General features: G+C 51.1%; 5 protein-coding genes across 10 annotated transcripts in view; 3 read left to right on the top strand and 2 right to left on the bottom strand.

Moving 5' to 3' along the window:
• Window positions 1-2,631: 2,631 nt before the first annotated feature.
• Window positions 2,632-7,916, bottom strand: SLC66A1 (solute carrier family 66 member 1). Its single transcript, XM_075520806.1, has 9 exons — window positions 7,601-7,916; window positions 7,448-7,557; window positions 6,955-7,192; window positions 6,113-6,242; window positions 5,814-5,901; window positions 4,542-4,696; window positions 4,211-4,303; window positions 3,632-3,817; window positions 2,632-3,300 (listed from the first exon to the last, which is right to left on the bottom strand). Exons 3-9 carry the CDS (start codon window positions 7,122-7,124, stop codon window positions 3,202-3,204), a joined length of 921 nt encoding a protein of 306 aa, XP_075376921.1. The 5' UTR covers window positions 7,125-7,192; window positions 7,448-7,557; window positions 7,601-7,916; the 3' UTR covers window positions 2,632-3,201.
• Window positions 7,917-7,973: 57 nt separating this feature from the next.
• AKR7A2 (aldo-keto reductase family 7 member A2) lies at window positions 7,974-12,094 on the top strand. Of its 2 annotated transcripts, XM_075520774.1 has the most exons (8): window positions 7,974-8,197; window positions 8,901-9,088; window positions 9,629-9,733; window positions 10,245-10,341; window positions 10,442-10,541; window positions 10,879-11,008; window positions 11,574-11,743; window positions 11,880-12,094. In XM_075520774.1, exons 1-7 carry the CDS (start codon window positions 7,999-8,001, stop codon window positions 11,733-11,735), a joined length of 981 nt encoding a protein of 326 aa, XP_075376889.1. In that variant the 5' UTR covers window positions 7,974-7,998; the 3' UTR covers window positions 11,736-11,743; window positions 11,880-12,094. The 2 variants fall into 2 exon arrangements, with proteins under 2 accessions (XP_075376889.1, XP_075376888.1); XM_075520773.1 differs by having other exon boundaries at window positions 11,574-12,094.
• Window positions 12,095-12,349: 255 nt separating this feature from the next.
• Window positions 12,350-14,901, bottom strand: MRTO4 (MRT4 homolog, ribosome maturation factor). Its single transcript, XM_075520775.1, has 8 exons — window positions 14,762-14,901; window positions 14,621-14,679; window positions 14,447-14,550; window positions 14,256-14,337; window positions 13,917-13,984; window positions 13,510-13,661; window positions 12,973-13,049; window positions 12,350-12,669 (listed from the first exon to the last, which is right to left on the bottom strand). The coding sequence occupies exons 1-8, from the start codon at window positions 14,787-14,789 to the stop codon at window positions 12,526-12,528; spliced, it is 714 nt and encodes a 237-aa protein (XP_075376890.1). The 5' UTR covers window positions 14,790-14,901; the 3' UTR covers window positions 12,350-12,525.
• A 12-nt stretch (window positions 14,902-14,913) lies between these two features.
• On the top strand, window positions 14,914-26,484 carry EMC1 (ER membrane protein complex subunit 1). Its single transcript, XM_075520770.1, has 23 exons — window positions 14,914-15,060; window positions 15,227-15,351; window positions 15,620-15,685; window positions 15,849-15,942; window positions 16,394-16,522; window positions 16,676-16,802; window positions 17,167-17,316; window positions 17,682-17,849; window positions 18,448-18,519; window positions 18,999-19,058; window positions 19,304-19,426; window positions 19,668-19,764; window positions 20,181-20,297; window positions 21,225-21,424; window positions 21,671-21,820; window positions 22,412-22,573; window positions 22,804-22,923; window positions 23,160-23,297; window positions 23,653-23,826; window positions 23,990-24,200; window positions 24,473-24,557; window positions 25,040-25,169; window positions 25,400-26,484. Exons 1-23 carry the CDS (start codon window positions 14,981-14,983, stop codon window positions 25,577-25,579), a joined length of 2,958 nt encoding a protein of 985 aa, XP_075376885.1. The 5' UTR covers window positions 14,914-14,980; the 3' UTR covers window positions 25,580-26,484.
• Window positions 26,485-26,741: 257 nt separating this feature from the next.
• UBR4 (ubiquitin protein ligase E3 component n-recognin 4) overlaps window positions 26,742-27,365 on the top strand; it is a 78,692-nt gene continuing 78,068 nt past the window's right edge. For all 5 annotated transcript variants that reach the window (XM_075520768.1, XM_075520767.1, XM_075520766.1 and 2 more), the window contains exon 1: window positions 26,742-26,937. In XM_075520768.1, coding sequence (XP_075376883.1) covers window positions 26,804-26,937 — 134 coding nt within the window. In that variant the 5' untranslated portion in view covers window positions 26,742-26,803. The remainder of the gene's footprint in view (window positions 26,938-27,365) is intronic.

Genomic DNA, 27,365 nt, shown 5'->3' with positions numbered 1-27,365 from the left:
GGCAGGGGAGAGGAGTTCCAGTTCACCTGGCAGGGTGAGGGGGATGGTTCCAACCATCGATGCTCACCCAAAAACTCCTCCTCCGCTTGGTCCCTATGTGATTTGTGAACCTCATCCAGGCTTTCCCCCTCTTCCAGCCCTTGGTGGTCAGAGGGACCGTGCACGGCTTCGGGTCTGCTGCCTACTTTGACGTGCTTTGCTTACAACAAACTCTTAATCCTGGTGAAATTGAGAAAGCGAATACCTGCTGGGCTCTTCCTGCACGTGGCCGTTGGAATTAGCCTTCGGGTGAACCTATGCAAATCGAGACTGGTGGCATTAATATTGATTAACGCACTCTAATTTTGCTTTTCTAATGTGGCCTATTTCACATCCAGACATCTGCAGGTGATTACAGTCCCGTGCCGGTGTATTGACCCGGGGCCTCCGGTCCGTAACGCAGCTCGTACGGGACGCAGGCTGGGGAAAGGCACAGGCGAGCTTGCCTCAAAGCTGGGATCCCCAAGGGGAACGCGTCCAGATTTTGTTGTCCTAGGAAGAACTTTTTTTTGAAGTTGGAGATAAGTCTGCCTGAACTCTCGAAGCTTGGAAATAGCGTGTTAGCCCAGGAGGGGGGGAGGCTCGTGGTTCCTCTCGCCTGTTCCCAATTGTCGCGTGCTGAAGTTTTCAGGGGGTTTGTTTTCCTTCTCCGAAGCCACCTCTGCAAATGAGCCAAAAATGGAGGTGTCCCATCTCAGATAAACTTAATGTATAGGCTTGGGGTATAGAGAGGCACCCTGATTGCTTGTGTGCAGGGATATACCCTTAGCGCAGAGCCGTCGTAGAGGTACGAGCTGCAGGGTAGGTGAACTACAGCAGCAGTTCGCTCCTCTCCTCAAAGCGGCGTAACCTGCTGGTTTGGGTACAAACCTCCAGCTTTGGCTTGGCTGCCCCAGCCTACCACCGCGGTACGTGCTCGCTCTGGGACGAGCCGTTTCTGGTCCGTGCCGTTTCTGGTTTAACGCTCGCCTCCGCAAAACCTTGAATTGCAGAAAAACCTTGAATTGCAAAACCTTGAATTGCTTCTGGGGACGGGGCTGCGTTACAGCCTCAGAGGGGTGATAACCTCCGCGAGAGCCTCTGCGACACACGGATTTCCATCCGCCGCCGCCTAGATGGCTGCTGGCACGTAAACATATATATATTTTTTTTTTTTTTACCTCCTTATATTAGAGGTTGTTTTTCTGGCTTTAAGGAAAGCTCTCGGCTAGCTGGTACGTGGCAATTATCTAGTGTCGTGAACTTCGTTTCCGCAAGGTAGGTGTGCCAAATCCCATCCTATCCCCCTGCGTAGGTCAGCTTAGTAAATCCAGCTCTCGGGAAACCAACCGTGCCTTCCCCAGCACTTCAGGGCTGAGCTAGCAAATGCGAGCGGAGGTTACAAAACACTGCTTTAAGAAAACCAAGCCCAAGGGTCTTTATCTATAATAAACAGGTATTGAGGTTTAACGAAGCTGTGCTTTCTGTCTCGCTAGGAATCCGCTCGTGGTTTGCACCAGTACTGGATATGAATTGTTTTTCGGCAATTCCTAGGGAAAGACAGCAGAGGAAATCCCTGCTGGCTCGAGGACGGGGAAGAGGCAAGCAGCCCCATCGCCCACGAGCCTGCAGGGGAAGGGACTGTGAATTAATGGAGTGAAAAGCCCAGCAGCTTTGTCTGAGGGGCTCAAGGAGTCTGAAAAATATTTTTTCTTTCCAAAAACAAACGGGTCAGCTCCAAATACTGGCACAGCTTGTGTTTTCATTAATCTGCCGTTGCAGTTTGACGGGCACGGGGCAATCCGACTCCTGTTTCACGTACGATCCAGGCTGAGCTGTGCGATCAGAGGAGCTGTGGCTTGGCTTCCTCGGGAAGGACAAATGTCGTGGGACTGGCGGAGGAACTGTAAATTAATGATAGCACAGCTAAAGCCAAAAGGGGCACGGAGCGGGGTGCTGCGTGGGTGGGCAGCAGCGAAGCGCTGGAGAGGGAGAAAAGGGGAGCAAAAAAGAAGAGCTAACAGTGACTGCAGGAAAGGGAAAGTTCTGGTTTTTAAACGGACAAGTTGCGTTAGCTTTCCTTGAAGGGCCTACAAGCTTTGGTTGATTTTCCTCCTGCTGGCCCAGCGAGATTGAGCTGCTCCTCCCCAGCAGAAACAGCTCAGCACAGGGCAGGGAGCCTGCGGCGCCGGGCTGAGGCAGCCGTCTCGTGGCTATGCCCCCGCTCTGCTCTCCCCTGCCCGCCCGAAAGCTGCTCTCCTGCCGGGGACACGGCTTTTTCTTGTCCTTCTGTGGTCAAGGAGCCGCCGTGCTGGTGTGCAGGGCCCCCGGGGGGGGATGAATGCATCAGTGCTGGGGATAAATTCATCAACAAGAGAAGGCAGGACCAAAAACCAGACCGAGCAGAGAGGCGGCGTCTTCTGCCTGGGTAACTGCCTCTGCAGCTAACCAGAAAGCGATGGAGCAGCTTCCCCGGGAAGCCCATGCCATTAAACCGTGGGCGAGGCAAAAAAAAAATGAGAAGTCAGAGAAATGGGAACTACGAGACACATTAAGAGAGAGGCAGGAGCTGCCAGATGAACCGGCAAAATAAAACCAAAGGAGGCACGTGGGGCAAGGACTTGTTTATATAGTGCTAATTAAAATAGGTCTGTGTGAACCGAAACACTTTGGTTACGCTGCTCCTTCCCTTTCTCCTTCTGAGCTGGTTCCAGGCAGTGCCGAATCTTCCAGAAAGAGCTCAGCGGTGGAGACGCGAGGCCCACAGAGGTAGGTGGTGCTCGTGTTCGTGGCAGGTCGATCACCTCTGTCCCCTCCCGCAGGCTCTTCCCACGTTTGCCAGTACCGAGGAAGCTCCAGCTCACCCTTGGGAGACAGCAGGTAAAGCAGAAGCGACCGGGCTCAGCTGTGGGGCCTAAGAGCAGAGAAGAGCGACCTTCTGAGGTATCAAGCGATTCCCTGTTTATCCCGATAGCATCATTGGTATCAAAGAGGCAGGAGGGCTCTCAGCAGCATCCTCTGCTGCCTGGCTGGGCTTAGCGTCTCAGCAGCACAACATGGCACCCGCTGGCTCAAGTCCTCTTCTCCCACGAGCCACCAGGATGGAGGGGCCGGTTTGGCCAGCTTTAGGGCCAGCTTTCTCGTCTGCATCATCCTGTTCTCGCTCCAGGGCAAGTCCCCTCGTCAGCTCTCCAAGCTGTCACGCTGCTCGCCGAGAAGAGCATCCCTCTCTTCGCGAGTGCCGGGTCTTCCTCTCCGATAAGCAAGGAACTGGAAGGAGATCTGAGAAGAGGTTAAGGCTCTTCACGCAAGCAAGGGTGGATCTACGTGACGTGTTGGGTCTCACCACCCGAAAAAAGGCTGTTTGTGCCGGGGAGGCGGAAACAGGACAACGAGCCTAATGCAAACAAGGGTCTGAAGCATTCAGCTGTTGCAACACCATGAATTACTCACCGGCACGTGAGTGAGCAAGCACAGCTCAAAAGCGACCGCTGAGTAGCATCAACCCACCCGCTCCTGCCTAACCCGGCCTGTCCCGAGACGGGATCGCTCCCTGCAAAGCCTTGCCGGCGGGATGCGATCCCGGTGGGATGCATTGGTGAGGAAAGGATACAACCACGTCGAGGGAAAGGACGCCCAGGCTGCCCACCAGCCAGGGGAGGTGGTGCAGGACGTAGTCGCCTTCGCCTTGCCCCGGCTCGGGGTTCTTCAGGAGGACGCTGAGGCCGTAGAGCAAGTTCCCCAGCATCACCAGGGCAAAGAGGGAGTAGGAGACCCCGATGGTGGATTTCCTCTTGTACTGGAAGAGGAGGGGCCAGAGAGAGGAGCTTGGGTGTAGCTCTCCAAAATCTCACAGCAAGTAGTATTAATCACCCTCCCCCCCCAAAAAAGAGAAGAAAAAAGGTGGTGACAACGCCAAGAGCCCTTTAGTTCCCCTTTTGCTTGTAAATAAAGACAAAATGAAAGCCCCACCCTCAAATATTGGTATGTTAAAGGGAGGGGAGAAAAATTAATCTGGTTTCGGAGCAGAAATACAGAAAAATAGTCCCTTATGAAATGATCAGAGACGGGGACCTGGGACCTCTGTGCAAAGAGGAGAAAGATGATCCCACCGCCTCTCTTCAAATTGAAGTCTCAGGACCCCAGGGGTCCCCAGGACCGGGCTGCCGTCCTCCCCTGCTCGCACGCTTACGTTAGTGTAGATCTGGGGGACTCGGGAGCAGAGGTACAGCACGGAGGAGATGGAGCCGATGGTGAAACCAATGATCTCGCTCCTGGTGAAAGGCTGCAAGGCAAGGGGGGGGCCGCGAGCAGCCCCTGTGTTTTCAGAGATGCGCTTACCACCCACGCCACGGCCCCCTGCGAGGCGACAGCAGGGCTAAAACCCAGCCTTTGATCTCCCCATCTACCCCTCGCCCCGCTGAGCACTGAGCGGGATCACGCTGGTCCAGCGGGACGTGCCCACCCCACCGGACAGTCTTATCTTCTCTCCCTCCATCACCCAGATTTAGGAACCGGCTCACCTTCGACCCAAGCTCATCCATGCGAGCGGACAGCAGAGACCTCCCTTTAAACGTCACTGGGTCCTGCACCACGGCAGCGCCTCTGCCCAGGAAGGAGAGGGTCGACGCCGTCCCCAGGGAAAGGAAGACGAAGGCTGCGTTGACCGGAGCAGCGACTGCGGGGAATCAAGCGGAGGCTGGTTAGGGAGGGCTCCTCCATCAGCCCCCAGTGCAGCCCAGCATCCTTGGTGGGTGCCAGGACCCCCTGCGGGTAAAGAGACCTTCAAGCTCTCCCTTATCTCTGCGGCAGCGCAGCCAGCGCCAAGTAACTCGGGCAATGGCTGCCGCGGGCGTTTTATCTCGCAGCGATACGGGCAATTCGTAAGTTATCAGGGAGGAAACTGCTGCTATCTCAGCAGACCAAGACCGCTCCGAGTTTCTTTGCTGTAGGGATCTTAAAAATCATCCCGCCTGTCTACGAGCTTCTCTCTGTCTTAACTCACAACGTGCACGTTCAAATCCCCGCAGACCAAGCCCACCTTCGACAGCAAGGCTTGTCTCGTGTTCTGTAAACAAGCCCTCCAGCACTAAAAAAAACTATATCGTTGATGGACCGTCTACCAATTGGTTTAATAAATTCAAATGGCTTTAATAAGTTAAATAGTTTTCAGGGTCCAAACGGATGCCTGTTTGTAGTTCACAGAAAGCTGCTACGCTAAATAGAGGATTTTCTCTTGCTGTTTGAGCCTTGCAAGAACTGCAGAGCCCCGTTCACGTTCCCTTTTTACCCCAGCTGAACAGGGAGGAACTCTTCCATCGTGTCAAGGCTGCCAGTAATTGCAAGAGGAGTACTGACCCCAAAACAGCCGGCAAACTTCAGCCCTTCCCTTAAAGCGCTGGCCTGGGACAAGAGATCTGGCTGTGGTTTCCAGCTCCAAGATGGAGCCACCGCATAACTGCAGGTAAGTAATTTCTTTCTATACTTAATGCAACTCACAGGGAGTTTATTTTCAACCCGGACACCGCACATGGTGGTCTGCAGAAGCCCCAGGCATGGCTGGTAGCTATTTCCTAGCTGTGGCTTTCATGGGTGCTCAGATTACCTAAGAAAAAAGCCAGGAAGCAACAAGGGGCATCTAATAGCTGCATCAATATGTCTGCAAAGCATCTCTGCCTCGATGCATCTCCCCCAGGGATTGCTTCCTCTCCTGGCTCCGCAGCCGAGGAGAAGCCAGCCCGAAAGACGTGCCAAGGGGAGCGCACGGCCCCGCTGCGCCCAGAACCCCAACTCACACCCTCCGCCCCGGTTCTTCACTTTGTAGTAGCAGTAGAGAGCGAGCATCACCAGGTCTGCGAGCACGTAGTAAACAGCCGTGTAAACCTGCGGGGAGAAGGACGGGTTGGTCCTACCTGCAGAAGGGCTTCCAGCTGATGGCCGGGAGAAGGGAGCATCCCCGGGGGAGAAGGGAGCATCCCCGGGCCCTTTGAGTCTCTGGTTGCCGGTGCTGGATTAAGCAGCACGCACCCCATCCCTCCTCCCTGGAGTTTGGGGTGTTTGAGAGCCAACCCGGCCCCAGCGAGTCGGTCGGTACCTGCAGCGGCAACTGATCGGCCAGGAAGGAACCGATGAGGTTTAGGAGGTCTCCGCCCAGCCACCCCAGCAGGAAATATATGGAGAGCGCCTGGTCCATGATGCCCGTTTTGCAGGCTTGGTAAAACTGCCTGCAGAGAGGGAGTCGGGCAGAGACACAAACCGTTACTCCCGGCCGGTTCGGCGCTACCTGGGAACCGTCCCCAGGTTTCCCTGTTGTTCCCACCTGGGTCATTTCGCAATTGCCACCCGCCCAAAGCACTCAGGGGGCAGGGAGAGGAAAAGCAGAGATTTCCCCTAGCAAAGCCACGTGCTCCCCTGCAAGCTGGCCCCCGTGAGAAGTCCTGCAACGTGCCGGGTGCTCGCAGCAACCCGCCGGGCTCAAGCCCTCGTGATCCATCCCTCGTGCCGGGGCAGAAACCAGCAAGGAGAAGCATCAGTTGCAGAAACCGCCTCTCTGGTTACGAAATTATCTGATGATACGCCGAGAGCGAGCGTGACCCCCCACGTCCCCATCTGCCACAGTTGTCCCAGCACTTCCGAGAAGCCCAGGGCTCCTGGAAACGTTTCTTCTGCACGTATGACCTGCAATGACTGCATTGCAGTTGGCTTACGTGGGTTATTACAGCTGCTGAGCATAACAATAATAATACAATAACAAACAAGGCTTTGGGGCTGCACCGCCTGCTCCCTCTCCTCCTGCTAAACCCAAATTTTCCAAGCCCAGATTGCTTTTGCCGGGTAGATTTAATAATTCAGGCAGCTTGAGCTTGAAATTTGACTTTTAGAGAGCGGCGTTGTACCAAGAGAAGGGCTCGGCTGGGCTTTGGGAGCGATACTTACGGAAAAGAGGCAGCCGCAAAGCAGAAGATGGAAACCAGCCCCAGGACGACGCTGGCGATGTCCCGGCTGTCCTGGGCGCACTCGTTGAACACGTCCATCACCCAGCGGGAGCCGTTGGGACAGTCGGAAAGATTCCCGGGCAGGAGACCCCTCCAGCGCCGCGCATCCATGGCCTCCGGTGCTCAGCTCGGCCGAGGGATGGTTATTAGTGTCCGGCAGCGAAACCGTTGGGATAACGCTGGGGAAAAAGCAGTAACATGGGAAAAAATGAAATTAACCCTGGGGAAAAATACATCTATCTTAGGAACACGCTCAGGGCTCCTCCAAGCTGGCCTGCATCACAAAAACCTCATTACTGGCTAATACACCTTTACTGGCCTTAATTTCGCGGCCGGTGGGATGACCCGATGGGGAAGGCCGTCAGCCTGCCAGGATTCGGCCTCAAAGGAGAAATAAAACCCCACCGGCGCGTCCTTGCAGAACAGGGACTTACCTTCCTTTGCTGAAAGCGGTTTGGAAATTGGCTTTATTTTTCTTTGCAACTCCACTGCTTTCTCAGAAACTTGTTTTTTTTCCTTTGCAACTCCACTGCTTTTTCAGAAACTTGGTTTTTTTTCCTTTGCAACTCCACTGCTTTCTCAGAAACTTGGTTTTTTTTCTTTGCAACTCCACTGCTTCTTCAGGAACCTGCTGGGCTTCCCCTGCAAATCTGCTGCTTTTTCAGAAACTTGCTGGTTTTCTTCCAAATCCGCTGCTTTTTCGGGAAGTTGCCGGCTTTTTGCAAACCTGCTGCTTCTTTAGAAACTTGCTGGCTTTTTTGCAAACCCGATTTTTAGGAAACTTGCTGGGTTTTGTGCAAACCTGCCTGGTTTTGGGGAGCCGGATGCTCCCGCCCGCCGGGTAAAGGCAGGGGCTCGGGGACAGACCCGGCGTCGCTCCCCGGCGCATGCGCGCCCGGACCTCGCCCCGGCGGGCAGGCGGGGCGGGGCGGGCGCTTTCCCCGCGGTCCGCGCCGGGCGCGCATGCGCAGTGGTGGCGGCAGACATGGCGGCGGGGGGCGCGCGCCCCGGGGTGGTGCTGGGCGCCATGGAGGTGGGGCGGCGCGCCGGGCCCGAGGCGAGCGCCGCGCTCCTCCGCGCCTTCCTGCGGCGCGGATACCGCCTCCTCGACACCGCTTACATGTACGCGGGCGGAGAGTCCGAGCGCATCCTGGGCACCCTGCTGGCTGGCGGCACGGAGCCCGGTACGGCCGGGGCCGGTCGCAGTGGGGCTGGGGGGGGGGGCTGTCTCTGAGGGGAGGGGTCATCCCTGAGGAGACGGGTCTTCGCTGCCAGGCTGACACCATTCCTGAGGAGAAGGGCATTCCCCCAGGCCCGTTTCCTGAGGAGGAGGGTCTGCTCTGCCAGGCTGACACCCTCCCTGAAGAGAAGGGCCTTCTCCTGAGCCCGCTCCCTGAGGAGAAGGGTCTGCTCTGCCAGGCTGACTCCGTGGCGGAGGAGAAGGGCATTCCCCCAGCCCCATTCTCTGAGGAGAAGGGTCTTTCCTGCCAGGGTGACGCCATCCCTGGAGAGAAGGGCATTCCCCCAGGCCCTTTCCCTGAGGAGAAGGGTCTGCTCTGCCAGGCTGACACCATCCCTGAGGAGAAAGGCATTCCCCCAGGCCTGTTCCCTGAGGAGAAGGGTCTCCTCTGCCAGGCTGATGCCATCCCTGAGGGGAGGGGACTCCCCTGCTAGTGCTGACCCCCAGGCCCTGAGGAGAAGGCCTCCCTCTCTAGGGCAGACCTGCAGTCCCTAAGGAGAAAGGCCTCCCCTGCTCGACAGACACGGTTCCCGAGGAGAAGGGCCTTCCCTGAAGCACCTTGAGCAATGCTTGCATGATGCCCCTTATCCCCATTCCCTTCCTGAAGGCAGAAACATCCCTGCTCATTCTTTCTTTCTCTCTGCCAGTGGAAGTTGCCACCAAGGCCAATCCCTGGGATGGGAAGACGCTGAAGCCCGAGAGTGTGCGATCGCAGTTGGACACGTCCCTGGAGAGGCTGAAGAGGACGAGTGTGGAGCTCTTCTACCTCCATGCTCCTGACCATGGGACCCCGGTGGAGGAGACGCTGCGTGCCTGCAACGAGCTGCACAAAGAAGTAAAGTGAGAAGTCCAAGCCTGGACCATCTCTCGATTCCCTCTCATCACCTTTTTAAACCAGGGCTGCTTGTTGTGTCCTTCTGCAGCGCTGGGTTTGTGCAACACTAGGAAGAGGGGACACAGATGACCAGGGCAAAGCCAAACAACTGACGCTCTGTCGCGCGTTCATGTGGTGCACTTTGTTCTCAAAAGCTCTTGGAAACGTTAGAACATCTGAACTTTGCTTTCAGCCGTGTTAACTGCTGGGTTAAGCCGGGTTAAGATTAGTGCTGGTAATGGGCGAAGAAGAATTCCTGAATTGCATTAATCTAATAGTGCCATTTAAATTAGAAGGTGTGAATTCAAAATGAACAGAACATTGGAAATATTTTTGTCAGGTCTTATAATTCATAGTTGTCTAGAAGAGGTGAACAGGGATGAGGAAAGAACTCTGGAATAAAATTTGGCAGCTGTCCTTTTCACCATATGCATCTTGCACTGTCTAGGTACAAATGTGCTTTTAAAATCTGGAATTGAATACCCTTTTATTCCGCTGCAGGGAAAGTTTAAAGAACTTGGTCTATCGAACTACGCAGCGTGGGAGGTCGCAGAAATCTGCACCATCTGCAAATACAACAACTGGGTGATGCCAACTGTGTACCAGGTGAGGGATGGGGGCTTGCTGTGGACCAGCAAATCTTTTGTGGAGGCTGAGATGAGGGTTCAGATCAGAACAGCATACGGATGGTTCTCTGTGTCCTTACAGAGACAGTCAGTCACTGCGGGAAAGGAGTGGTCTGGGAGCCTCAAATCTTGGACCAGTCCCCAATGTGTCAGATATAAACACAGATAAGTGCTCCAGTTAGTCTGGGAGGTCCTTTCAGGACACGCGTGATTAGAAAGCTGAGTGAGATCACTTCTTGGAAGAAGCTGAGTATGCGTTTGTTGCTCGAGTCAGTGACTCCCTTGACGTGGAACTTCAAAGTTTTTGCATTACTTGCAATCCTTTAGAAAGTCTGTTCCTAAGCAGATAATAACCTTGTGTGACCTGAAGCCGCCCTTCTGGATGAGGTAAGAGTATTCAGGGAAGGGGTGGGAAAAGGCTGTTCCAGGTGCTCATGACCACTGTCAGGAGCTAGCGTTTCAAGTTCTTCGTTTCCCTCATCTTTGTGCAGGGTATGTACAACGCGACTACTCGCCAGGTGGAAGCCGAGCTGTTCCCTTGCCTGAGATACTACGGACTGCGGTTCTATGCCTACAATCCGCTGGCAGGTACGGGGAGGGAAAGGACAAGACTTTGAGACAAAAACATGCGAAATGGGGGCTGTAGAAGAGCCAGCCCATTGCTGAATGTGCTGCTAACCCTTTGCAGGAGGGCTACTAACCGGCAAGTACAAGTATGAGGACAAAGACACACGCCAGCCCACTGGAAGGTTTTTTGGGAATGACTGGGCTCAAGCCTACAGGGACAGGTATGTTTTGAGCTGATAAGATGAGCAGGGAGATGCGGCAGGAGTAGCTACATAAAAACCCCACACTAATAATCAGCTGAGAGGAAGCAGAATTGACCAAAGCTTGTGTAGTGATTACATCTGCACATGTAGTTGGGGCTGTGGCTTGTGACCGAGCTTTGCAGCGTGGTTTTTAGGCTCAGCTTCCTCCCAGCCTGCAGCGGGGGATTGCAGAATTCCTCAGAGGCTACAAAGAGTTGTATGAGGCTTCCCGAAAGCCTTTCCAATCAAGTTCAAATATAGATGTACCATTCAGTAGAGGTCCCAAGGGCAATAAGAGTGATTTCTTTTCTTGCAGGTACTGGAAAAAGCACAATTTTGAAGGAATTGCCCTTGTAGAAAGAGCTCTGAAAGATGCTTATGGTTCCAGTGCACCGAGCCTGACCTCCGCTGCTTTGCGTTGGTTGTACAATCACTCCAAGCTGCAGGTAAGAGCTCGACGCGGCTGTAGCCAGCAGCCTGCGCAGCACCACCAGAATTGGGCAGCTGTTGCAGCACACAAACGGGGAAGTCTCTCTATACAAACAGTTATCTTTTAATCTGCATATCCCGTGGGCTTGTGGCGTTCCAAAGTGGATATTGCTGTATGGACTCTGCCTGCCAGGCTGTAGGAGTGAGTCAGCTCTGCATTTCCCCATGGACTAGCAGAAATGAAAGATTTTAAGTGCCAGTTACTGGGGGCTTGGCTTCCCACCCAGACAGCTTCCCTGCGAGGAGATGACTTTGCTTTTCATCAGACTAGGAAATTAATGGATTTCCCCAGAACATTCCCCTAGTCCGCCATAAAGTAGGATTTGGCAGCTTTTGAGGAGTTGGCATGACTTGGAGATGTTCTGGCCTTGTGAACAGAACTTCCTGGTGTCAGTTGTCTAAACATCCAGGAGTTACTGGATGTTCTCTACTGGAAGGAAACGTTTAAAGTTTGGCCTGCAATGGCTTGGGAGGTGAACTAGGTTTCTTTTGGGATTAGCAACTCCTCTTATCGCTTTCCAGGGTTCTCTTGGAGACGCAGTGATCATTGGGATGTCCAACTTGGAGCAGCTAGAGCAGAACCTTGACTACAGTGAAGAGGGTCCCCTGCTCCCAGCTGTCGTGGAGGCGTTTGATAAAGCCTGGAACCTGACTGCGCACGACTGCCCCAACTATTTCCGCTAGAGAGTAGGGTAGGGACGAGAAAGCGGGTGTCATGGGGGTGGATAATCGAGCACAAGTCTCTCGAAGCACGGGAGAGGTACTTACCCGCCCTGCTCCTTTGATCGACGTGTAAAGGGGTTGTGATTTTTCCTTGTACTGATGCAGTTTTGTAGGATCCACTACCACTGTCAGCACTTGCCGTGTTGGGCCATGCCTTATTCTTTCTCCCCTCATAGACCTTCAGCTCTCTGCAGCACACGCTCTGATTTAAAGATGCAGTTGAACGGAGAAAATGGACACGTAACTGGATGAAGGCCCCAATTCTGCTTTAATATGATCTTCAATAATTACATACAAGAATAAAACCTTTTTCTAACGCAGAGCCTATCTCTTAACTGTAGCTGTAACCTGGCTGGCATCTCCTTGTCAGCGGTCGGTGGCTTTGAGCTAAATAGCTGCTTCTGCAGCTTTTCCCAGCAGATAAGAGCAAACCCTCAGCACCTTCCCCAGCGTCAGGCGTGTCGTGTCTAAGCCGCATTACGCTTGCACACTTTCTGCCTAGCTTTCATGTTTGAGGTGGCATTTCCTCAGATCCCAGGGTACTCAAACAGTAACAGGCAGCAGTGACAACCGTCTCAAGTTTTATATATAGATTTATATAAAAAAAGCATAATTAGGTCATCTTTTACAAAGAGCACGTTTGAGCTGATTGCCCTTGTCCTCTGCATGCAAACAGGGAAGGGAAACATCCTCCTCTTTTTGTCTCTAAAATAGAGTAGAACTGTCTAGAGTCCAAGCACAAGGACTGCTGCTAGTCCTCATTGCTGTCATCGTCATCCTCCTCTTCCTCCTCCTCTGCTGTGTCTCCCACAAGCTTCTGGAAGTCTCCCGTCTCAGAATTCCACTGAAATTTGATGGTGACTTTAAACTCCGCCATCTCGTAGCCAAAGAGTTTCTAGGAAAGGACACAAATCTGTCATTCCTGCTCCACTGTCTCCGTGGCCAGCCTGGCAAAACCACTTCTGGTAAATATAACTTCCAGATGGGAATTGCAGCAAAGCAGGAGCCAAAATAATTGCTGCAGAGTTTTAGCACTCGCATTAGGAACGTGTAAGGATGTTTGCTGCACCCCACTGACTGAGACCCAGAAGTACTGCTCACCTTCGTCTGAGAACTCGCACCCTCCAGGGGAATTGCCGAACCATCGATTATTTTGTATCGGGGGAAACAGGGGCTCACGCAGAACGACATTACTCACCAGGACGCGGGCTTGTTCAGGGGTGAGAACGTCCCCTTCTTTACAGACTTCGTAATCTGAAAGTAGCGTCACCACTCCTGCAGGAACAAAAGCTCTTGAAATAGGCTCACAAATGCTGGGCAAGCCCAGTGAAACGTGGGGTGCAGAGCTAAGACTCTCTCAAACACCGCCCTTTGTAGCTTATGCCTTTCCATGCAAACGTTAGTACACCCCAAGAAGCAGGGTGAGATCAACGCTAAAAAAAGAAAACCCCGCACATCTGGTTTCTGAATGGGATGCCAACACGCTGGGTTAGGCTAGGCCTAGTTGTTTCTACTGAGAAAGAATGGTATCTTGTAGAAGGTTGGTTGTTTCACTCGTCCTTTGACATCGGTTTGGGAAGAATGGCGCAAGAAGAATGTAATGAGAACAAGGAGAAAGCTGTCCATCAGGATTTTCTCTAAAACTAAATTCTACTTGATCATTTAACATTCTCTTTAAAAGATCTTATCTGTGCAGATGAAAAATGAAGCTTGCCTTCTCGGCCGCTTCACATACCTTTCTTTAATGCCGTCGGCAATCCCAGCTGCCGTAACTGAGGCTCCATGGAGTGGGGGAACTGCTCCAAGGGCCCCGTGTCCAGGCTCACCGCGTACGTCGCCTTGTTCCCTGCGCGGGCAAAGTCCACCTCTTTGAATTTGGAGAACCACCTGAGACAGAGACGGGTAGCGAGAGCTTCAGCTGCAGAAAGAACATCCCTTGGGCTAAGAGGGGGATTACGGCACGGCCTGCCGTAACTTCTTCCCCGCTTTTGAGGGGATGGCAGAGAAGGATGAACTGAAAAGCCTCATGAGACCATCGCTGCTTTAAGAGACACATCAGCAAGTGAAGTAATCAAGTGGGAAAAAAAAAAAAAAAGTCTGCCCAGCACTTCAAAGCCATGGCTGTGACACAGGCATACTCACTCGTCCACCTCATCCCTGGTGCGGTTAGTGAAGAGCAGACCAACTTCACCTCTCAGGTGTTTGCTGACCTGAAAGAAAGAGGCCGCCGTGGGACTCGGGCAGCAGCCAGGGACTTACCTTCAGGGGTTGGTCCCGTACAGCTACGAAAGCTCTGTTAACAACAGAGCTTTTTTTTTTTGTTAACAACAGAGCTTTTGTGTCACGATACGGATGGATTCAACTAAAACACCCGCCGAAAGGTGACGCTGAAGCTCTGTCATCCCTTGACGTTATTCCGTGACCCAGCCGCCGTGGGCGAGGCGACGCCTTGGGACACACGGAAAAAACCCCAGCCCCTACCTTGTGTAGATTCTCCTTGTACTCGCTGCTCGGCTCGCGGCCCAGCGCCACCATCATGACTTTGTTCTTCCCGAAGAAGATCCTGGGGCGGTGGGAGGAAGAGGAAGAGGAGGAGGAGGAGGCGGCGGCTGTCAGCTCCCAGGCCGCGCTCACCCCTCGGCCGGCATCCCCCCGCCGCCACCCCGGCTCACCTGCTGTGCTTCCAGGCGTTCCGGACGTCCTTCAGCTTGTTGTTCCTCATGTTGGCAACGGAGAAGACGAAAATGTACTTGTAGGTGTCCACGCATCTCCGGAGCTGCAAGGCAGCGGTTAGTCGGGAGAGGGGGAGCGGGGCGCTGGGCCGGGCCGGGCCGAGCCGCACTCACCTCGGCGATGAGCGCCTGCTTGGCCTCCAGACCCTTCCTGGGCGTCCGCGTCAGGGAGACTGCGGGAGCGGAGCAGAGAGGCCGCGTTAGGGCGGGGGTGGGGATGGCGGAGCGGAGGGGGAGGCGGGTCGGGGCGCTCACCCTTGCGGTCCCGCTTGGACTTCGGCATGGTGCTGCCGCCGCCGCGCTTCGAGGCCCCCTCGGCGCCGCGCGGGCTGCTGGGACACGCCCGCGGGCTGCCCCGCGCGGTGCCTGCGCCCGTCCCGCGGCGCTCACACGGGTTTTCCGCGCAGGCGGCGGCGCGGGCGGCCCCGCGGCGTTAAGGCCCCCGCGACGCCGGGACCGCGGCCGGCCGCTGCCATGGCGGCGGGGCTGTGGGCGCTGCTGCTGCTGCCGCTGGCGGCCGCCGTCTATGAGGACCAAGTGGGCAAGTTCGACTGGTGAGTGCTGGGGGAAAGCCGGGGCGTCCCCACCGCGCCGGCGTCCTTCTGCAAGCAGGCCCTGAGCCCGCCGTGCCGCCTCCGCCCGTCGGGCCTTCCCCCTCCCGCCCCCTCAGCAGAGCGCCCCGTTGTCCCGTCTCACCCCCGCTCGCGTTTCCTCTCCCAGGAGGCAGCAGTTTGTGGGGAAGCTCAAGTTTGCCTCCTTGGAGGCCTCGCAGGGTTCGAAGAAGCTCATCGTGGCCACCGAGAAGAACGTCGTGGCCGCCCTGAACTCCAGGAGCGGCGAAATCCGTGAGTGAAGCGGGGTTTTGTTGTGGGGAATACGCCTGTTGCGCTGGGGCTAACGTGTCGATCAGGTGTGCTGTGTTTTCATACCGATAGATAATGCTGGTGATATTGCTTTGTCAGACTGAGGGGATTCAGCCAGCAGTTCAAAAGCTGTTGCTTAGGGCAGGCAGACTGTTCTCTATGTAAGCTTATTGCTTATTATTAAAAATAATAACAAACAAATGCCTTTGGGGGAACAAATCTTGTTCTCACTTAACTCTGTGTCTTTCAGTGTGGCGCCATGTAGACAAGGGAACCCCCGAAGGAGCAATAGATGCGATGCTGATCCACGGGCAGGGTAAGCAGAACATGCAGGTAGTGTGCTGGGGCTGGCAGTTGTCCTTGTGGCATCTCAACCACTTCTTAGACCACAAGTTGAACTTGCCAGAACTCATTGCCTTGTTGATCTGTGGTGGGATACAAGTTCTACATTCATCTCCTTTTCTTAATTTCCTGGGCAGATGCCATCACTGTGTCTAATGCTGGGCGTATTCTGCGTTCCTGGGAGACCAACATCGGAGGGTTGAACTGGGAGACGTCCCTGGACACTGGCAGGTAGTGTTTGCACTGTCTTTCCCTTTGTAATCCTGGTCTAGGAAGGAAGAAAGGAGTTGTTGACCTTGTTTGGACTTGTATTATAGGGAAGAATTCATTAGATGTAAGGTTTCTGAAATAACATTTGGCTGAATTCCTTAGGAATGCCTGAACCTTGCAGTTAAATCTAATGTTGTTTCTATTAGCAAACCAGTAAGAGAAAGAGATAGAGTTTTTTTCATAGATGGATTTTCTTTTTAAATATACCACATGTTCAGCCTGCATCTGGTTTGGGGTGTTTGGATTCCAGCCTAATGCTCTCTGTTGAGATTAGCAAGGATAGATAAAGAGGGCTATAAATTGTACTTCAAGACCGATGTGAAGTGTTTGAAGAAGCTCTTCAAACAGAGTGTTGTTTTTTTCCCCTAGGAGAAAATAATTTTCTAACTTATTGTCTCTGCCCCGTGTTTAGTTTCCAGGTGGCTAGTTTGGTGGGGCTACAGGACGTGGTGAAATACGTGGCAGTCCTGAAGAAGGCAGCTATCTCTCTTCACTACCTTTCCAACGGGCACCAGAAATGGGTGGAACACTTACCAGAAAGGTAAGAATGTATTTTAAGTGGAAGTGTAAACTTCTGACAGGGAGCCTGTTGCCTTGGAGAGGAAAGGATGCTGTACTTGCCTTATGCTTTTGAAGACATCTGAAAACAGTAATGCGAGAAGACGATGCTTCATGGTTGCTGCCTCTCTTGCAGTGAGAGTACTCAGTACCAGTTGTTGTATTCCCATGGGACTGGAGTGATCCACGTGCTTGGAATCGTTCCCCAGAGCCACTTGAACGTTTTAACGTTCAGCGTAGAAGATGGAGAAATTACAAAACAGGTAGTGCTCTATCATGGATCCAAAATACTGAATTTGGTGTTAACAAATGTACTTCCAACTAGATGGGGTGTGGTGTGGTGTGCGGAGTGATTAATTGTTGTGGTAGTACAGATAAACTGCCCTTTCACTGAGGCTTTGTATATAGAATAATAAATGGATTTCACTGCTGAATGCCCTGAAAGCAAAACTTAATTAGGCTTGCAGCTGTTACTCAAGACCATCCTGGAAATTTCAGGCTGATAGATAGTTTCTCCCAGGGTCATGGGTAAAAATAATTCTGACAAATTCTTGGTTGTGTCCAAGTAGGTTCTTGGAAGATTTTGTTCGTTGACAACTTCATTTCTTTGTTTGTCTCGCTTGGCAGATCAGAGTAGCAGCCCCGTGGCTGAAGAGCTTAAACGGCGTGTGCAGCGTGGTGGGGGAGGCAGTGCTGGTGTGCATGGACATGGACACGCATTCGCTCTATGTTTGCTCCTTGGAGACGGAGCAGGAGATGAAGCAGATCCCGCTGCAGGTGAGAAGTGCTGAAAGAGCATTGTACGTAATTCATTATCCAGCTGGTCTGGTGCCTGAGTGAGCCTAGCGGCGCAGGGGGCTCTCCTCTTGGCAGCCTACAGAGTGATTGAAGAGGTGTGGGGAGGAGCACGATCCGTAAATTGAAGGAAGGGAGAGAAAACTGTATATTGCGTCTGTCGTTCCTTCTGGATTGATGTCTCCAGAGTTTGCTCCAATTGGAGCCTAGTTCCTGCTTCTGCTGTATGTTTATCCTGACATGGGGAACCTCTTCATAAAGCTTATATTGCTGCTGGTAAAAGGAAGGTATTAGTTTCAGTGAAGAAAAAGTCTTCATGAACACATATGCTTGTCTCCCTTTCACAGTCACTTGACCTGGAGTTTGCTGATGGCTTCCAGCCCAGGATATTGGCCACTCAACCCAATGTAATCAGTGCTTCGCGGACTCAGTTCTTCCTGCAGCTGTCTCCGAGCCACTTCTCTTTGCTGCAGTACAAACATGGGCTGCTCAGCCACCTCCGGGACTTCCAGCAGGTAACCAAGATAAATGTACTCAAGCAAGAGGGCCAACTACAGCTTAAAATTCTTTAAAATAAGCAAATACCCTTGTACTACGCATTCTGAACAAACCTCTGAGCTTCTCATTTCAGTTGTGCTTGTGGCTGCAACACTTGAAAACTGTTTGATTTAATTTATACTAGCTGCTGAAGTATTTCCAGGCGTCAGTGTAGGTATGCTTTGTTGCTGACAGCTGTCAACGTCGGGGTAGTTTCCTGGTTTTGAGGTGGATAGAGAGACACGCGTGTCTAAGTGGCCAGTGGTGCAGCAGTACTTTTGTTAGGCCAGCTGAGAGGTTTTGGAAAGCAAACAAGCTTTAAAAAGCTCAGTAACACTGGACATGGTGGTTCAAAAGCCTGTGGCAGGTCAACTGTTTCCATCTTCAGTATTTTCAGTGTTATAAGAGCTAATTTTTTTTTTTTTTAATTTGATGAAACAATGACATTTAAAATTTGGCTGTGAAATATCTGTTTTTAATTCCAGTATGGCTTAATTTGCTGCACAGGTAGTTTTTGGTGGGGTTTTGGGATTTTCTTGTTTGTTTTATGATTTCCTGCTATTTTTTTCTTTTCAGGCAGCTCTGGTGAGTTTTGCAACAACTGGGGAGAAAACAGTGGCTGCTGTCCTGACCTGCAGGAGTGAACTGGTTAGTACAATTTGCCTGTACTATGTAACCAGCACAGCTCTAGCATGGATATGCACTGGGGGTGGGTTCCGCAAGTATTTTCCTTCACAGGCCGAGGGATGGGTAGTAACTTGAGGAAGAGGAAGATTTAATTAGCTTCTCAGACGTATGAAGACAGTGGTAATGCAAGCAGATCTTGATTACATCCAGCTAAGGCTGTCTCTGGCTTGATGAAGCATGCTGTCCTGTGTGCAGCCTGTTTCAGCCTTGTGTAAGCTGGGCATGTAACCTAGGAATCGGCTTTACTGATCTATAGAAGACTTCAGTTCTTAGGGATACCGAGCTTAGCAAGGTTTCATTTTTATCAGAAATGGAATAGAATAGAACAGAACTGTTTCCTGCCTGTTTTCGGAGTCAAGCTGAGGCTTGTCAGGCACTCAAAAACCTATTTTTTTTTTTACACTCTTATTGGGGTCTGAAATGATGTTATCTCATTTCAGAAACCTGGAAGTTCTGATGGCCTTCATGCTGGAAGTACTCTGGAGGATTCCCGGAAGCAGGTATAAAGCACGCTTGTTCCCAAGAGCAGCAGAAGTTCCTGACAGTCTATTTTCTTCTTTTGCATGTGGGAACAGAACGAAAAAGGTGTTACCCTATGTTTTTGGAGACTGATGTTTTGCAGCAGCTCCATATAAATAATCTAAAAATATCTTGAAGCCGCAGTTCTCACTCAACTAGAAATCCTTCTGCAGAATTTGGTGTGGCATGTATGTTTAACTCAGCTGTTTTCTGCCTCTTGTTACAGGAATCCTTAACCTGTTCCAATCAAACCTACAATATTAATCTCTACCTGGTTGAAACTGGACAAAGATTGTTGGATACCACGATTACCTTTAACCTGGAGCAGAGCGGTGCCAAGCCACAGCAGGTGAGCAGGGAGAGATTATTTCAGTCCTGTGGTTTATTGGACTTGCGATGCCCTCCATACCCTTATTTGGCAGGATTGGTAGAGCTTTTCACCTTCAGACAAGGTGAAGAGCGTTCTGCAGACACACCAGATTACTGCATGCAATCACACTGTTTGTTCTTGTTTCGCCTCAGAGTTCTGTTTTCTCCGAGGAGATGATGTGATCATCAACCTCACTGCCCTGCTCTGCTCTTTTTTCCAGCTGTACATCCAAGTTTTCCTGAAGAAGGATGACTCTGTGGGCTATCGAGCCTTGGTGCAAACAGAAGACCACATGCTAATGTTCCTCCAGCAGCCAGGTAACTGGCAAACAGCTAACCCATTCCATTTTTAACAGTGCACACCTTGTTGCTGTAGAAAAGAAAACTCCAAGTCCCAAGTGATTATATTTTATCATTGCTTTCTTTGGAAACTGGCAAAATTAATTTTAACTGTCCCATGAAAGGTACTGGAGACTCTTTCACCCTCACAGGACATTTCATCTGAGAAAATAGTTCTGCAGCGTTCTTTGTGCAGGCAGAGCCTTTGAATTTCACGGACTTTCTGCAGATTTCAGCACTCTTCTTGTAGGAATTGAGTCCAAGTGCTGTTGTAGGTCATCCTCAAAGTTTCTTCAGAAAAGATCCTCATGGCAAAAATGTTAATTTGCAGAAAGGGTTGAAAGGGCATCTCAGTGACATCAATTTTCCAATATCCCACTTGTATTTATTTCCAGGAAAAGTTGTATGGAGTAGAGAGGAGTCACTAGCAGAAGTGGTAAGCTTGGAGATGGTGGATCTACCTCTGACAGGTGCACAGGCTGAGTTGGAGGGAGAATTTGGAAAGAAAGCAGGTAAGCCGTAGATTTAACGGAATTACCTTTCTGAGTTTGTTTTTCTTCCTGAACAAATGCATTTATTGTTTTCTTCTTCCTCTGAGCTGAGAGGATTCAAATTTCTACTGACGGCAATTAAAATGAGCAGAAATAAACCCGTTTCTGTCTAAACTTTTGAAGTCCAATGCCAAATGCGGAGGGCATGAGCGTATTATGTTGTTATATTCAAAAAACAGTCAGCAGCGGTAGGAGGGATTTTGGCCATCTCTCCTAAACGTTTCCCTTTGACTCTTTCTGGAACTCATTTGCAATAGCTTTTGTTTTTGCTTTGTTTTGTTTTTTTTCTTGCTGTCCTGGATGCAGCCATTCAAGGTAACCTCAGACTGCATGCAGTGTTTTCTAATGCTTCTGACTAATGCTTCCTAGTGGAACTTGATCTTCTCTCTGCTTGCTTTCCTCAGCGGTGAAATATAGTTGTAGTCTGATATTCTGCTCCTTTCAGCAAGCTAAATATAAACCCTGATTGGGCAGAATTAAGTATTTTTTACTTCAAGGGCTTCTGTAGCTCTGAGTAATGAGTGCAGAGGGAGATACACACCTTGTAGGTGGGTAAGCTTTAGGTGGACGCTTGCTGTGAGTGTACCAGTGAGAAAGAAGGAATACAAAGGAAGAGATTATGTACTCTGCAAGAAGGTTTGCTTTCAGTTGATGAGAGCATCTTTTGGAATGAGCTATGCCACTGTGAAGTGGGGAAAGCTTGGTAAATGCCAGAATCTATCATAGAAATGGGAACTATAACTACTATTCTGGAGTGGGAGGCCGAGGCAAAGAATTATCATAGGTTCATGCATGGCAGCATTTCTTCTACTGGCTGAGACCATAATTTCAATTGTGGAGTGGGATGTAATGTTTTTTCCCTCGTTATCACTGTTGGTCTATTTGCAGATGGTTTGCTGGGGATGTTTCTGAAGCGGCTGTCCTCCCAACTTATCCTGCTGCAAGCCTGGACTGCCCATCTTTGGAAGATGTTCTATGACGCCAGGAAACCCCGGAGCCAGATTAAAAATGAGATTAACATTGACAATTTGGCCAGAGATGAATTCAACCTCCAGAAAATGATGGTGATGGTCACCGCTTCGGGAAAGGTGAGGAAGCCAGGGTAGGAATCTGTTTCTAGGCTGTAGCTAAGAGTCTCAGCTCTGAATTCCTACCCCTGTTTTTAGGCAGGCTTTGGGCAGAATGTCATTAGAAGATGCGCAGAATGTTTTGTGCAAGCTTTGGAGAGGGACTAAGACTCTTCTGTCTTTGTCATATCCCAAAGAAAGATGCAGTGCTGGAATGCGAGAGATATGTTGTTCTAAACTTTGGCTTTACTGTGTCTCTCTACTCAGCTTTTTGGTATTGAAAGCAGTTCTGGCACCATCCTGTGGAAGCAGTATCTCAGGAATGTGAGACTGGGCTCCTCCTTTAAGCTGATGGTCCAAAGAACAACAGCCCATTTCCCACACCCTCCACAATGTACCTTGCTTGTTAAGGACAAGGTGAGTCCCTTTCCTCTGTCCCTCCATTGAACTTGCTTAGCATGGAAATCTGCCCTTTGAAAGGGTGGCAGAAAATACCTTTTTGAGTATCGGCTGGTTATCACCCATGTGGGGACAGGAGGGGAGTGAGACCTGGAGGGAAGCAGACACACAATCCTAAAAAATTTAAAGATACTAATTTTGAAGCCTTTTATTGAAACAAAAGAAATAATTTAATCCAGTTTCTTTGGTGGTTTCTTTGTGAGATAAGTCACGTGTGGTCTCCATTAGCTAGGCGACAACGGCTGTCCTTTAGCTAGCTGCAGGATGTTTTGTACTCCATACGTGAGGGAGGAGGAGACACTATTATGTGTTGAGACTGCTTCAGCAGGTGGCAGGTAGGATTTAGTTAAAGCCATGAACACTACGTTATGCCACGGTGTGGCTTTGACAGAGAAATGTGGGATAGAGTATATGCGTTTCCAAACGGAATATTTTGAGGATGGAATAGCTGAATCCAGGGTATGAATAGTTGACACCAGCAGGTAATGGGTAGAAAACCAGTTCTTTTGTCTGCCTTAAAAAAAGTTTTGCGTCTTGTTTGTTTTTTAGGAAACCAAAATGAGCTTTCTGTATGTCTTTAACCCCATCTTTGGGAAGAGAAGTCAAGTAGCTCCCCCTGTTTTGAAGCGTCCAATTCTTCAGACTTTGCTTCTGCCTATTATGGATCAAGACTATGCCAAAGTACTACTCTTGATCGATGATGAGTACAAGGTAAATTGCTTTGCCTGAAGGAAATTTTCTTCATGTTCCGGTTAATTATTCCCCTCCGTTTTGGTGCAAGATAAAAAAAAATGTTGTTGAGTCACACTTCACACAAAACTACAAGGTTATTCTGGTAAGACAGACCTCATCCTGGTAAACGTGTTTGAAATAATCTTTGTGGTGGGGTTTTTTTGTGCGTTAGTTGGCTTTTAACCTGTGTTTCAATTCTTCTTTTCCAGGTTACAGCTTTCCCAGCAACTAAAAATGTCCTTCGCCAGTTAGAAGAAATGGCTCATTCTATCTTTTTTTACCTAGTTGATGCTGAGCAAGGAAAACTCTCTGGATTCAGGCTGAAAAAGGTATGGAAGACTCATTACAGTCTAAGTGATGTCACTTTCCTAAATGTCCGCTGGATAATGGTAGATCTCTTCATTTGGTTTACAGAGTTTTCCTCAGAATAGAAACAGTTTGGCCTCAAAATGTGCCTAAGAAACTTTTAAAATTCAAAAGCAGAGAAAGCTCCCTGCATCTTAATTGTGGAGATGGTCTTTTGAGGACAAGATAAAACCTCCTACGTCATGCTTTTTTCTTGCAGGACCTGACAACAGAGGAGAGTTGGGAGGTGATCATACCCACCGAAGTACAGAGGATAGTGACTGTGAAAGGGAAGAGGTCCAACGAGCACGTGCACTCCCAGGGCCGTGTGATGGGAGACCGCAGTGTTCTCTATAAGGTGCCGTTAGAACTTTTTGTTGACTTTTTGTTGATGCATTGTCTCACGGGAAGATCTCAGCACCGTTTCTAGGCACTATGTTGAGATTAATTGCCCTGCGGTGCCATTTTTTCTTGCATAACCCTCTGCAGAAGATGCTAATTTTGGTGGAGATTTCTTTTAGAAAATGTTTTCATGCAGCAATTAAGTCAGTCAAACAACTGATGATGCGGAAATAGCTACTTGATTTCTTCAGGTGATTTGTGCTAATAAGATACATTGTTTATTATATGCCTCGTCCCAGATGAACTGCAGATAAACAAGGTGCCTGTGGCACTAAAGTTGGGGGTCTCAGTTGTTTTTTCTTTTTCTTTAGTCCTTGAATCCAAACCTGCTTGCTGTGGTGACAGAGAGCACAGATACACATCATGAGCGCACTTTCATTGGAATATATCTGATTGATGGGGTCACAGGCAGGATCATCCACTCATCGGTACAGAAGAAAGCAAAGGGACCTGTCCACATTGTTCATTCAGAGAACTGGGTGGTGGTAAGAAGTTATTCTTATCTTCTCATTCTTTATGTTTGGGAGGTAGGGGCAGTTGCTGAACCTGCATGGAGAAGACTTTTTGACCATTCTCTGTAATTTCCTGCTTCCTCTGTATTATTGACTCTGCTTGCCCTGTATTCCTAAAAATCTTCTCTCGTTTCAGTACCAGTACTGGAACACGAAGGCACGTCGGAACGAGTTCACTGTGCTGGAGCTGTACGAAGGGACGGAGCAATACAATGCCACAGCCTTCAGCTCCCTTGACCGCCCGATTTTACCTCAGGTTCTCCAGCAATCTTATATCTTCCCATCTGCTATCAGCGCCATGGAGGCCACCATCACCGAGCGAGGCATCACCAGCCGTCACTTGCTCAGTAAGTACATGCTGCTCTGTTCTGAACGCATTTATGCTACCTGCATGAGCCATGTTTTGCACTGAAAACCAAGCAAAATGCAGTTTGCTGCCAAAAATCCTGCCTGTAGGCTGCCCTGGACTCCCGGCAAGTGCAAGGATAAGCACCAAGAGAGCACTTATGTTAGCTGTTAGAAAATGCTGTGGATAAGCACCAAGAGAGCACTTATGTTAGCTGTTAGAAAATGCTGTCGGAAATGGCCATTTTTAAGATGCATTTCTTTTAACGCACAGTTGGGCTTCCCTCCGGGGCCATCCTCTCCCTTCCAAAGGCTCTGCTGGATCCTCGCCGCCCAGAGATCCCTACGGAACAAAGCAGGTAAGGCAAGCGCGCTAGCCGCTGTTTCTGGGCAGCTTGGAAGAGGGATGAATTTTGTGTTTAATACGGTAGTGTGAAGTAGAACAACTTGTCCTGGACAGATTCAGGGCAATTCTTGCATGAAATTAAGCGAGGCTGGTTTGTTCCCGGCCTGTGACAATGGAATACATTTGTCTGTAATGCAGCAGGTCTTATCATTAGCAAGACCAGCCTGTTGTCTGCACTCTAAGAGTAACTGTCTAAAGTTTTTAGAATGACACTTATTTTTAAAACTCTAGAAGCCTAAAAGGAGGGTGCTGCAGTGTAGTCTGACCCAGCTGGCACGTTTGATTTTCATCTTGCAGCAAATATGAATCTGCACTGGGAAAAGCTGCTAAATTTGCTGGTCTAGGTCAGCTTGTGATGATCAGACTAGGAAACGCAGGCGATGTCCTTCATGTGCTGTCTGATTGCATTTTGATGTCTCTTTAAATGCCTTTCAGAGAAGAGAACCTGATTCCCTACTCCCCTGATGTGCAGATCCATGCCGAGAGGTTTATCAACTACAATCAAACCATATCCCGAATGAGAGGGATTTATACAGCCCCCTCTGGCCTAGAGTCTACTTGTTTGGTGAGTTCAGGGCGGAGGCTTCAGCGTAGGGCCGTGGAGTCTGTGGGTGGAGCAGCAGCGTGATCCCGCAGCCTGTGGCAGGGAGATCTCGAACTTCCAATCATGTGGCTGTTCACCGCTTAAACATTTCTTCTTTTGATCAAAACTATAGACCTGAGTCAATCATTTTTGATGTATCTTTGTTTTTCTGCTAGAAGCTGCATTACTGGCTCATGGTCTCATCTCTTTAGGTTGTTGCATATGGCCTGGACATCTACCAGACCCGAGTGTACCCATCGAAGCAGTTTGATGTCCTGAAGGACGACTATGACTACGTGCTGATAAGCAGCGTCCTCTTCGGGCTGGTTTTTGCTACTATGATCACAAAGAGACTTGCTCAGGTGAAGCTGCTGAACCGTGCCTGGCGGTAAGGCTGCGGGTGAAGGGAAGGCTGAGGCTGGAGAAGGTGTCTGAGATTTGGACTGGCTGAAGATCTGCCACCCACAGCATTGCCGCTGGGTTCAGTCAGGAATTCCAGCTTGCGTGACTGATGGATGCGAATGTCTATATTACGTTTTTTGCTGGAAGATATTTGGGAGGAAAAGCTGCTAGCGCAACAAAATGATATGCTGCCTACACGTCTCCTGGTGAGAAGAAATGGGAGAGAGATGGAAAAGAGACATCGCTCTGTTATGACTAAAAAAGACATCTCCCAACCCTCCGTTAAAGCCCTAAACTCTGCCGTTACATCATCTCCCAGATGTTAGTGAAGATAATACTAAGGATGCGTGTTCTCTTGATCCTCGCCTCTCCCTCAGCTCCAGCCATGACTCTCGTCTTGGCGAGGGGAGCGTTGCGGGGTTGTCGGCTGCTGTGACGTGAATGCTAGACTTGGTAATACGTGAGCTACTGTATGCGAGGCCTGAGAAGAGGAGGAGACGATGGGTCATTTCGTTAGGAAGAAGGTCAGAACGTGTGTGGATGTTGGGGGGAAATGGCCTCATCGTGTCACTTAATTACGTTGCAGGGCTGCGGGAGGAACTTGAATGCGAAGTCTCTCCGTGTTCTTTATTTATTACAATGATGACGTTAGTTCCTTCCCACTTTTAAAAACTCTCCTGTATTTGGTGTACAACACTGGCATCAAGGTGCTGTAGTTCAGCAGCGAAGAACCTCGCACCTTTTCCCCTCCGGATAATGGCTGTTAATTCTTTGTACCTGGATTTAAATCGTCATAATCGGGTTTCGCAGCGAGTTGTGGCCCCGTGAGAGGCCGTGTCCTGTCAGCCGCCTCCCCACCGTGCCGATCGCCTCAATAAAAGCCGTGTGCTGAGGAGCAGTGGGTGGTTTTGCCTCTTTCGGGCTCTCCGCAGCCCTGACCCTGCGGCTGCTCCCACACCGCCTGGGCGGGGCGCGGGCAGGGCGCATGCGCTCCCCCGCCAGCCACGCTCACGGCGCATGCGCCGCCAGCAAAGTTGCTGACTCATGTACTGCGCAGGCGCTTAGGCCGGGCCCTCCTCTTCCAATCGGGAGGCGCGACGCGCGCGTGGGCTTTGGGTCACTTCCTGTCTCGCGGCGCGTGTGGGGGGGAGGCACTTCCGGCCCGCCGTCCCCCTCCGCCGCCGCGGCCCCCCCTCGCCCAGCGGAGCGGCAAGATGGCGGCGGGCGGCGGCTCGGGGGCCGCGGCGGAGCCGGGCTGGGAGGTGGCCGTGCGACCGCTGCTCTCCGCCTCCTACTCGGCCTTCGAGATGAAGGAGCTCCCGCAGCTGCTCGCCTCGGTTATCGAGAGGTGAGGGCTCACCTGCCCGGGCCGGGCTCCGGGGGGGGCGGCCCGGGCCCTCCCTCCCCTCAGCGTCGTTCCCTCAGGGCGGGTGTCCGGCGGCGGGGAGCCCCTCGGAGTTAGCGCTGGGGGGGTGCCGCTGGCGGTAGCCGGTGGGGCGCTGCGGGGAGCGGCTGAGGAGCGTCCCTGTTGGGGGCTGGGCCGGTGGCCAGCGCCTGCTGGGGCTGCCGGGGAAAAAAGGGAGCCCCGAGCAGCGTCCAGGGAGTTTCTCCCGCCCAGCCTCCTCCCGCTTTCCTGGGGACTGGGAGGCTCTCGGGGTGGTGCCCGTGGGACCTAATAAGCGGGGATGAGCATGCACGCCCGGCTGTCCGCGTTGGCTGCTGCTGGGCCACAGCAAAAGCACCTTTGACAGTTACCCCGCGGAGAGGCTTCGGGAC

Source organism: Mycteria americana, chromosome 18 (assembly GCF_035582795.1).
Source record: "Mycteria americana isolate JAX WOST 10 ecotype Jacksonville Zoo and Gardens chromosome 18, USCA_MyAme_1.0, whole genome shotgun sequence".
Classification (NCBI taxonomy): domain Eukaryota; kingdom Metazoa; phylum Chordata; class Aves; order Ciconiiformes; family Ciconiidae; genus Mycteria; species Mycteria americana.
Note: the sequence above shows the minus strand (reverse complement) of the source record. Positions and strands in the feature narration are given on the sequence as shown.